General features: G+C 43.5%; 2 protein-coding genes across 4 annotated transcripts in view; one reads left to right on the top strand and one right to left on the bottom strand.

Annotated features, from left to right (window-relative positions):
• LOC306809324 (uncharacterized protein) overlaps positions 1-11,114 on the bottom strand; it is a 303,319-nt gene that overhangs the window by 220,286 nt on the left and 71,919 nt on the right. For 2 of the 3 annotated variants that reach the window (XM_079320710.1, XM_079320713.1), the window contains 2 exons: positions 10,916-11,055; positions 7,799-8,812 (listed from right to left, as the gene is read on the bottom strand). The exons of the other annotated variant lie outside the window; for it this stretch is intronic. In XM_079320710.1, the coding sequence (XP_079176836.1) occupies positions 8,797-8,812; positions 10,916-11,055 (156 nt within the window). In that variant the 3' untranslated portion in view covers positions 7,799-8,796. Of the gene's footprint in view, positions 1-7,798; positions 8,813-10,915; positions 11,056-11,114 lie in introns of those variants that run through there. 3 annotated transcript variants of the gene reach the window in all.
• On the top strand, positions 3,090-4,356 carry RMI2 (RecQ mediated genome instability 2). The gene is made up of 2 exons (XM_079321199.1): positions 3,090-3,435; positions 3,947-4,356. The coding sequence occupies exons 1-2, from the start codon at positions 3,168-3,170 to the stop codon at positions 4,093-4,095; spliced, it is 417 nt and encodes a 138-aa protein (XP_079177325.1). The 5' UTR covers positions 3,090-3,167; the 3' UTR covers positions 4,096-4,356.

Raw genomic sequence — 11,114 nt, 5'->3', positions numbered from 1 at the left:
AATCTCTGCAGTTTACTCTGACTGTGGGCAGGCATTGTTGCTGGAGATGGAAGAATAGAGCAGGTGTTGGCCTGTCCCCATCACATCTCTGAGTTTGGAATCCTCTTTTGAATCCCTCTGAGTTCTGAATCTGAGTTTCTGGGCTGCCAGGGACAAGGTTTTTTTATGGATCTGTTTTATGGATATTTGTGGGCCATTCAGACATAGCTATTATGATCCATATCTTTTTCAGCTCCACACTTTGTGACTTCTCTTGCAGTCAGCTGTGGAGCTCCCAGCTAGCTCTATTTCTAAAGCAAGTGCTTACAAAAGACTAAGAATAAATTTTTAAAAAACCCTCATGATTACTTGGATTCCAAATCCTAGGAAAAAAAAAAAAGTTTGAAATCCAGTTCATAATTTCTCAGTATTAGGAAAGAGAAACAGAAATAAAATTGAAGAACCTGTTCTGTACACATTGGCCAATGGACTGGAGAGATGGATTTTTTAAAAACTTTTTTGGGTTAGGATGGAAGACTGTAAAAAATCACACTTCCTGGCAAAGGGAAAGAAGGATTTTTCTGCTTCTGTAATTTACCAAAATTAGGGAGAGAAGCAGGGAATTGTTTCCATTTTAAGTAGTACTGTCAGCAGGAGCACAAAAAGGTCTGACTTGGACAGAAAATTTCAAGTTGCTGCTTCTTTGGAAATCTCTTTTCACAGAGATCTGGGGTCAAATTCTCTTCTAAGCTCTCTTGGCACCACACCAACAAAACACTGTCAGTGTAATTGAGGGAGCCCTTGTAACTGAGGGAGCCCTGACTCCTGCTTTCATCTGGACTGTGTTGTCTTGGTGTAGTTTGACCTTTTTTTTGCCCATACTGTGATAGTCTCATGTGCATGTCAGCCTGAGGAATAATGTGCTTGAAGATTGCTTTGAAGTGAGGTGCCTATTGTAGTAGCAGGCAGACGATTGATTCCTTTTTTTTTTTAATCCATGCAAACCAAAACTCTTTCATCAAGTGTGCTCTCAAAAAAATCTGCTAATGTTTAATCCAGTGTAATTTAGAGCCTGGCAGCACCAACTCAGTAGTGTTTTTTCCAACTGTGTACTGAGCTTCCTCTGCTACCCTTAAATCAGAAGATGATTGCTGTGGGGTCATGTCCAGAACAGTCTGTTGAGGCCCCAGACATTTTCCCTGCAGCTGCAGAATGTGTCTGTGCTGAGCTGCACCAGGTCTTAGGGAACAGCTTTGCAGATAATTCAGCATAATTTAGCATTTTACTGAAAGATAAGGGTTTTCTGCTTTAGGGAACCAAATCTATTTCTTGATGCAGGTTGCCAGTGCTTTTGCCCTTTTTATAACACAGTTTCTTGAAGGCAAATCTTTTAAAAGGGACCTTTTAGTCTCTCCTGAAGATTACACTCTTGTAGGGATCTTGCCTTGATCTGTAGAGTTAATGGCTTAATAAGCATTAGACCCTCCTATTATGCAGTAACAAATAGGAATACAATACTTCTATCAATATTTGGCACAATTAATTTTTTTTACGTGAAACTAAATATTGATGCTGTCAAGTGACTGCAGCTTAAGGGCATAAATTACATATATTCTCCAGTGAGCCTCGCTCAAATCTTACATTCATATACAGTAACCATCTAATGTCTTTCTATTCCTGTAAACCATATGATTTGATTGCCAGATTACACAGTTCTGTATTGTGCTTAGATGTCAGTGTTTTTATTGTTATTACCAATATCATGCTTTATTCTTACTGTAAGTGGTAACAAAGAATTAACTGCTTCCTTACACTATAAAAAGAATACAGTCCCATTTACAGAATGTCTCTAAACAGAAAATATCTTTGGGAAAAAAAATACTGAATAAATAATTCACTACATGATGGGTGAGTAGAAAAAAAATGGTCGTTTGATGTATTTTGCTACTCAGGACAAAACCAGATTTTTAAAATAAAGTAACTGCCTATTTTAATGGAGAACAAAAGCTCTTCTAATGAAGAATGATTGCAGTCAGTATATTTTTACCCATTCTGCATTTTTGTAGGTAATAGGACTTGTGAAAGTAATGAACCCATCCCTTTGGTTTTCCTCATTCTTCCTTTTTCCATACTCCTGTTTCTTCATTACCTTATTTCTTGGCTTATTTTCTAAATGAAATGTCAACCCACCCCCGCAAAAGAAACCGTAACATTTCAAGAATACCAGACTGCAGCAAAGTGAGCTCGCCTGTCTATAATATAAACAGACAGTAAATAAATTCATAAAAGCCTTGGAGTTAAAGTCTCCCATCGTAAAACCGCCCATGCTTTCAGCGCATTGTGCTCCGGGTTTCCCCAGAAGAGAATTCCTGGCAAAACCAGCATGTGCGTTTTCCTGTTTTCCCAGGAAAGCGGAGCAGCCCCGTCAAGCCGCGAGTGGACGCGGCGCTCGGGCTGGGTGCGGGCCAGGAGCCGGGCTGGGCGCGGGGCGGGAGCGGGGCAGGAGCCGGGCTGGGCGCGGGCCGGGAGCGGGGCTGGGAGCGGGGCAGGAGCCGGGCTGGGCGCGGGCCGGGAGCGGGGCTGGGCGCGGGCCGGGAGCCGGGCTGGGAGCGGGGCAGGAGCCGGGCTGGGTGCGGGGCAGGAGCCGGGCCGGGAGCCGGGCCGGGAGCCGGGCCGGGAGCCGGGCTGGGAGCGGGGCAGGAGCCGGGCTGGGAGCGGGGCAGGAGCCGGGCTGGGTGCGGGGCAGGAGCCGGGCTGGGTGCGGGGCGGGTGCGGAGCAGGAGCCGGGCTGGGTGCGGGGCGGGTGCGGAGCAGGAGCCGGGCTGGGTGCGGGGCGGGTGCGGAGCAGGAGCCGGGCTGGGCGCGGGGTGGGCAGGGGCAGCGCTCACGGCGGGTGCGCCGGGGCCAGCAGCACCCGCAGCGCGCCGCGCTGTCACACAGGGCCTGCTCACACTGCCAGCGGCTCGCAGAGCGGCCGCTCCTCCACTCAAACAGGGAGAACGAGGCGTGTTCTGGGCACACCCAGGTGAGAGGCGGGGCCTCGGGGGCTCTGCACCCCCAGACCCGGCCGTGCTCGGCTTCTCCCATTGCGCCCAGGCCGTGTGGCGGCTCGGGGGCGGGCCGGGCCGGGCCGGGCGGTGCCGCCCTCAGCGGCTGCGCGGCCTGAGGCGGCCGGGGCGGCCCTCAGCATGGCGGGCGCTGCGCCGGGCCCGCCGGTGAAGGTGCTGGCGGCGCAGCTGCGGCGGGCGGAGCGCGGCGCGGGCGGCTCCTGGCAGCTGCGGCGGGCGGCGGCGGGTCGGGCGCCGCTGTCGCTGCGGGCCGTGTGGATGCAGGGCACCGTGCTGGAGGTGCGGCGCGGCGCCGAAGGCGGCTCGGCCCGGCTGCAGGACGGCAGCGGCGCCTTCACCGTGCTGGGCGTGGAGCAGGTGCCGCAGGGCCGGCCGTGCCTCAGCGCAGGTACCGGGGTGCGGGGCCCTCGCTCTCCCTGCCCGTGCGGGTTCGGCACATCCCCTCCGCCCGCCCCGGCCCCGCGCAGCAGGCCCTGAACGAGGAGAGGGATTCTTCTACTTATCTTTTCTGGTTTCTTTCCTTCTTTTCCCTTCACCAGAACTGTCAGTTCACATGCAGAATTCTGCAGAATTGCAGAAATTGTGGTACAAAATCGGCACATGGCTTAAAAATTCAGCCTTCTGACCTATCCTCAATCCACTTACACAGCAGGACAAATTGGTGTTTATTGGGCTCTTACTGTATGTGCAAATGTAGTTACCTATGCCATAAAAGTAGCTGTGCAGATAATGAAGCCTTTTCTGAAATTTTGTTCTAAGCGATCTTCATTAATTGAGTTTTCTTACACTAGTATTGGCATCTTCTATTTACACTGTTTACTTGGCTTAAAGTAATTTGGTTTATGAATTTAAGCGATATTACAAAGGTTAATTAAATTTAATGCTTATTTGTTTTTTAGGGAAGTATGTAATGGTGATGGGTGTGGTGCGGTCCTGCAGTCCTGAGCCTGTTCTTCGAGCAATAAAGATGACAGATCTCTCTGAAAACCCCATCCATAAGAATATGTGGAACCTTGAAGTGGAGGATTTGCACAGAGTCATCCCCTAATAGTTTTTGCTTTCTGTTTAAAAGAGCTGTAAATTTGTTTTCTTTTGCCTTTTGGTGCAGAACATTGGACTATTCTGTATGACCACTCCTGGAATAAACCAGAATGAGAAGCTGGGCTGAGCTAAGCGTAGGGACCAATGCTTATCTGATAATAATCACAGTGTTCATGTCTTCCCCTCTCTTTTAATACCAGCATATTTGAGAAGTGCCTATTTGATGTTTTGATTAAGATGTCCATGCTATTAAAAAGGCTGTTTGTTTCTCTGTGAGTTAGCTGCTATTTGGGGGGGGCACATGTTGAGTTGTTCTGCAGCAGGGTGTTGATGGCAGCAAGGGCTGCACAGGTCTCGTGTTATCAAGATGAACTCAGTACCATGAAGGCAAAATGTGTTCCAACCCATTTAGGCTGTGGTTGGAAATAATGGTTTTCACCTGTATTTTCTGTTTCAGTAATCACCATGTCTGTAAACTACTTGTAAGACAGGTGTCACTTGGTAACCATTAGCACTACCTTGTTCTTAAAATACCTCTCTAGTTTCTGAAATACATAAAGTGGTAATGACCCTTCTGTTCCAGTAAAGTGAAGTGAATGAAAAGATGTGATGCAGGATTCCTTTGAACAGGTTCTCCAGGTGCAAGATGTAAATACTTTTTACCTCTGGAAACAAGCATTCTGTCCCTAAGTGCATTTGTCTTGAAGACTTTTTTTTTTTTCCAGTGTATGCTATTTTTAGCTGGTTAAATCAATCTAAATTATGTTCTGTTCTTATCGTTCATTCTCCTCTGAAAAAAAAAAAACAAACTATGGAATCACATCAAGAAATCTATAAGAAGTAGAAATGTTACTATTTATTTTCCATCTTGTCTAAAGAGAATTTGGGTCCTGATGAATGCATTGCATGATCTGTGTGGAATGGCTTTGTGATTGGGGACTGTATTGTCCAGCAGTAGAGTTATATTAATTAGGAATGCATATTGGAAGGGAAGAGAATCTCTGATTCAAAGCTCTACAATTCAAGATAAGAATCAAGTGGTGGTAATTAAATTTTTAAATTGTGGGGTTAGGTTTTAAAAGCATGTGGAAACTAACATGCTTTAAAGATGTGACATCTTTGCAGACTAAGGACTGGATTTTAGAGTACAATTGCAGTGTTGAGTTTGGTATTCCAAATCAGAACACATCACAGGCAGTTGAATAGTGGAAGTTCTGTGCTCTGAGATCTTGCTGATGAAATGCCAAAAATACAGAGATGAAGAATTTTGGTGGTCTAGGTTTATTTATTGTTTGCAATTCTGGAAAAAAATCACTTATGGAGTGCTTAGCCCTTCAGAAGTAATGCATGTGACCAGTATATCAGCTGATAAGTGGTTCATATTAAAAATTATTTTCCCAGGAGTTCAAAGCAAAAGACACTTGTAGCCAGGGTGAGTGTTGTACTTCTAAACAAAAGATTGCTGGAGATTGCTTTGACTCCCACCTTAGCTGTATTTCACTTACTGAGAAGCTGATAGTGCTTATGGCTGTTGGTGGCTGTTTAAGGCTGGGCTTAAGGGCCTTGTTTCTGGATTTCCACAGTTAAGCACTATGAACTTAATTCCTCTACTTGGAATTCTCCCTTTTCCTCACCATGTATCTCACATTCTGCAGTTGGAACATTTTTTTTGGTGATTTTTGGTGCTGTTGTACAGCAGAGTATGTAACAGGAATTACAGGATATCTTTAGTCCTGTGTTGATGAGAAGGTCAAATCTGAGCTCTTGTTCCATCTGTTTTGGGGCTAACTTGTAATATGAAGAAATTCTGTGAACTTCATAGGTAATGGGGGTGCTGTATAAAGAACATATTGGAGGTAAGCACTAAAACTACACTGGGAAACAAAACTAAATGTCTGTGCTCTGCAAGGACAGCTGGTGTGGGAAGGTGTGTTCAAAGTGCTCTCACAGCAGGAGTTAGAGAGGCAGAAATTCCTGTGTTGTATGCTGGGGAGATCCATGAGATATGCAATGGATATTATGTATTTGCCATATAACAAAATGGTTTATATACTGTAGTAGCTGCATCTGAAGCATGAACACAGTCAAGGTGTTCAATAATGTGCAGTGTTGTCAGTGGTTATCTACTAAAAGTTTAGTCCTGATAAAGCCAGGGCTATTGCAGAGAAAAAAGCCACTTTTGAAATACTGAAGCTGATGGATTGATCTGATCCAATCAAACTCTTTGAAAGTGATGCTTTTCCAGAGGTTCACATGCATTAGAAACCACAAAGGTCTCTCAGCTGGTCCAAGGGCTGTTTTGTGTGGAGCTGGCACACTGCTCTGCAGGGACACTGCTGTCCCTCCCTCCAGGTACACCTGGAATGGCCCTCCCCACATCCCTGTCACTCTGGTGGGGTGTTTGCTGATAGGAGCTCTGTTAGGTGGGAGGGTGATGTGTTGGCTCCATGTTTTAATTCCCCAGATGAGACATTACCAAGCAGTTAATAAGGCATAGTTAAAAACGGTTTGGCTGCACAGTTTTATTGGTTCATAAAACCATGGTGACCCTGCTGTGTTTGTGGGCAGGTATTTGGTGAACAGGTGTGACAGAGCAGTTTCCTTTGCATTAGCAGCAGAGTCTGGCAGGGCAGAAACATGGAGATAAGACTGTATTGATGAGAGCTGTGAATCAGTGCTCAACTCCACTTACGAACATGACACAGAACCCTTCATTTAAGTGTGGGGTAGTTTGGAGTTGTTTTTTGTTCCTTTTTTTCCCTTCACCCCTGATGATGGCTCTGTTAGCCCTGCTCAGTGTAAGTGGTGTCCCTACATGCCATGTGTGCAGGCAGGTGCTCTGGGTCAGCAGGGTGTCCAGCCTGGCCCAGGGATCAGCAGGGCTTCAGCAGCCTTGTGGCTCTAGGGTCAGAGTGGGGCTGGGTCTGGCTCCTGCTGAGCTTCAGGGCTTGAGGTGTGTCCAGTTCCTGACTGTCTAGAGAGTATCTAGACAGGAGCTGTGTGCATGGAGAACCTGGGAACAGCTCAAAGGTACCGAACTGGGCTGAGCAGAATGGCTGCGATTAAAAATGTTTATTGGTAGTTAAAGGGCATCTTTATTACAAGTGGTAAGTTATATGCAGCTTTTAGAGGAGACCTGGTGTCTGCATCCAGCTCAGTGTTGCTGTCTGCAGTTAGCATTTAGTTAAATTCATGTTTTTCTGTATTGCTGACTGAGCTTTTCTCAATCTTTACCTGTTGATGTTTTCCTTTATTCATAAAACTGTCACCACAGGACTTTTTTCAGAGGTGCTTGATGTGCCTTGTTAGGGAGTGAAGTGACGTTCAGTAATTGGGGAGAAAATTAGGTGGTTTTTTAAGTTAATAAATAAACTGGTTAAATAATAAATATTCTTCTAAAAATATTTCTTACAATTTTGGCTTTTTACAAGGGTGCAGGTATAAAATAATTACAGAGGAAGACTTGATTTCTAGCATCTGATGTGTGTGGGAATTGCAGGATTTTTTTTTTTACTAGTGTAGGAATCAGGTTTTAATTTATATCAAGCTAGAGAGTAAGTGATCAGAAAGGGAGTGCAGCTGCAAGCAGTGTACAGGAGATAAGAGGCAGCTGCTTGCATTTTCTGAGTCAGTCAAAACCAGCCAGTTACAATTCTCTAGGTCGGTACAGCTTTGTTGTTATGAATAATCAATAAAAATATACTCCAGTGTAAAATTAAGACAGTCAAATGTTTATTAGCATGATGTCATAGTACAGAACACCCTTATTTCAATTTTTGCATATTGTGCAAAGACATTGGATGGATTTTGCAGTGCTACCTTTTACCAAGGAATAGCTGCGTTCCAAGCACTGTGTGGAGAAAAGTAATGTAATTTTTAAATCAAGTGACCTACAATGCAGAAAGGGATTTAACAGGTGAGACACACAACAGTAGCTATAGCACCCTAATGTTACTTTGAGGGTAGGGTAGATATTGGTCACCTTTTCCCAGCACATCAGCTGACTGCTGACAAGGGCATTCTGAAGACACAAAGGGAAAATGTGAAAATGGTACACAGAAACCAAGAAGGCTGTTTCTCACTTAGCAGTGTGTATATTAATAAGGGAAAAGTCAACTAGCATGAAAATGAGAAAACTATTAACTGCTTTCCATTAATTACCCATCTTATTTCTATCTTAGCCTTCTTGTGTGTTGGAGCACTTCCCTGGAAAGATAGATAACTTTCTCCAGAACTGCTGAGCAGTGGAGTTTCATTTCTGGAGAAAAAAGAAGTCAGCATTTCTGCTGACCCCAAGCTGATGATGCTGCTTTCACATAGTCCACTTGTACTACTCTGAGCTGGAAGAAAGCTTTTCTCAGGTTTTCAGTGTATTTGTGCCACGGTTCAAGGCTTGTGAAGAGGCAATTTTGCCATTGAATGGGAGAATTTTTTTGTAGAGTATCTGATACTTTCATGTCCAATTTCTTTTTGGTGGATTATAGTTTCTTGTCAATATATTGACATAATTTCTCTTGTCCTCAGGGGTTCTGGGTGGACAGCTTTCCTTATATACTATATACACTTCATTATGCTCAGAGTTAACAGTAATGCATTCACTCTTCTACTGTTGTCTGCCTCTTCCTGCCTCTAGTTTGTCTACCTAAAATAACTGTTCTGTTTTGGGTGCTAAAAGGGTTCTTCAATCTTCAGGGCTGATATCTGCCATTCAGAACTGGTTCAAGCTGAAATGAAGAAGAGATGAAGTCCAGGTAAGAAGTAAGTGCAAGTCACATGTAATATAACCTTTCATTACAGTGAAATACAAAAAATCTCTGAAGGAAAACCAGCATCAGATATATTTATGACATAAAAAAATTGTGGGGAAAGTACTCCAGCATTTTAGATACGGTTTTATCTTAGATGGCTAAACTGAAACAAAGATGTAAGGTTATCTCATGTTTGATAAATTCACATTTAGGAGGCAAAGGGCACCTTTATTTCTAAAGTAATGAGGTCTGGGTAGTTCAGCTATTCAGTGGAAGATCCTTGACAAGCATGAATTTCTAAGAAACAGTGCAGAGGTAGTTTCTGCTGACAGCCACTTTCTGTTTTGCTCTCATGACCATCGCTGGTTATCAGTTAGTGTGCGTGAGTAACCTAACCATTACAGACTCTTTCACTGTGTCAAACCTAATTCTCTCTGAGTTTGGTCTGTTCAGCTTCCTTCTCTTTAGAGTGTTTACATATTCAGAGACTTAACTCATGTATTTTCTCAACCCTTCCATTTTTTTCCCCAGGACTGTTCTCAACTGTTTCACAGTTTAAGTGAAATATGGTGTCTAAAACTGGATAAATGAAATAGCCCAAATAGAGAAGTATCTCTTGTCTTAAATATGCTAATTCATGTGTACATCCCCAGTGTATTTTGCTTCTTTATTAGCACGGTCTCGTTAACTGAGCTTGTGATCCACCTTCATTCTGGTCTTTTTCCTCAGAAATGGGATAATGTAAACTAGTAGCACTAGCTGACTTCAATCATTCAGTTACCAAGCTATTCTAATTAAAACATTGTTTTCAACTGAATATTCTGTTGACTCAAATATTAAATAGAGACAAATTTTGTTAAATCTCTGTTGAAGAGTTTATATAACTACTGGAGCTAAAACCACTCACTGCCTGCAAGATGTAACCCAGGAATGTCCTAATCATCCACTGCTTAGGAGCTGAGTGAACTGAACAGCTCAGGCAGATCCTGACATGCAACCTTGTTCCAGCATGTGGGAGTGTGATGTGGTGCACTAACGGACACAGTGAGTGTTCCTTTTAGGTTTTTATTTATGGCCAACAAACACATCTACAAATACTACTCCCTTCCTTAATGGGTAAGAAATCAGCTAATAATTGTAAATTTTTTAAGGCATACTACAAATGGGTTTGTAGTCACCAAATCACTCGTTTGTAATAATAGTGAGTTTACAAATGCAAATAAAAAATGGTTCATTATTATATTTAAAAATCCAACCCTCTTTTCATTAGCAAAGCACAGAGCATAAAAGCAGTAAACTCAAGGCCTTCATTTCAAACCATAGCATAAATAGCTTTTTTGTGTGATTCTGCCATTTATATGGTGTAAATGTTTCCATTGCAGTCTTGAAAAAATACGTGAGTTACTACTTGGGCAAGAGTATCAATAACAGAACTGCAGTTAGCAGCAGATGTAGCTCCAGTCACTTTTGGAGTACACCAATTGGCACGCTAACTACAGAAGTGGTAAAGAATTGTAATCTTAAAGATTTCAAGCAAGTGCTACTGCTCTCTTCAGGCTTTTCATCTTCCTTAGTTATATTCCAGGAATCTAATTAACAGTGCAATCTGGATGACAGCTGCATTGATAATCTGGATATTCTAGGTTGAAAAGATAAATTTCATCACTAGAGACTGAAAAGTAGAAAAATAAGTCTCTGATTATTTTTGTGTTGTATATATGTTGTTGTTAATATGAATCCAGATGCATCATTCAGACTAAAAAAAGATGGAACCAGAAATAGTATCCAAGAGGAGAAACTCCTGGGGACATCACACAGGATTCTGCAGGTATCCTTCTGCCTCTGTTACACAGCGGATGAGGACAAAATAAGAAAGGCAGTAGAGAGTGTGCAGTGGATGGGCTCTGGTGTGCTGGTGAGTGAACAGCAGGAAGGGGAGGTACCCAGGAAGAGCATTTCTGGGAATAGGATCAGTCAGATTCATTAGTTTTATTTTCTCATTGTTCTTGAATTACAGACATGCAAGTACTGGAGCAATGCAGTCAGAATTTTTGGGGTGATAAAAAAAATGAAACTTACCACTGTGGAGGGATTTCCACAGGGACAAAATTGCGGTTGCACAAATGAACAAAAGCTGCTGCTAAGCTGCAGGCTGCCCCCAAGGCTGGGGAGTCACAGGTGTCCTGTGTACACATGGTGTAGAATGGCTTGGGCTCCACCTGGACACAAAGGGATGGGTTAGGGGAGCAGGGGCACCTGGTAAATCCAGAGGTTTGGG

Source organism: Erithacus rubecula, assembly GCF_903797595.1.
Source record: "Erithacus rubecula genome assembly, chromosome: 17".
In the NCBI taxonomy this organism is placed as follows: Eukaryota; Metazoa; Chordata; class Aves; order Passeriformes; family Muscicapidae; genus Erithacus; species Erithacus rubecula.
Note: the sequence above shows the minus strand (reverse complement) of the source record. Positions and strands in the feature narration are given on the sequence as shown.

What these genes read in the sequence shown, in the direction of transcription:
- RMI2 (XM_079321199.1), top strand. Translation starts at nt 3,168, where the DNA reads ATGGCGGGCGCTGCGCCGGGCCCGCCGGTGAAGGTGCTGGCGGCGCAG. An exon ending in CCGGCCGTGCCTCAGCGCAG is followed by an intron (nt 3,436 to 3,946) that starts GTACCGGGGTGC and finishes TTTGTTTTTTAG; the next exon opens with GGAAGTATGTAATGGTGATG.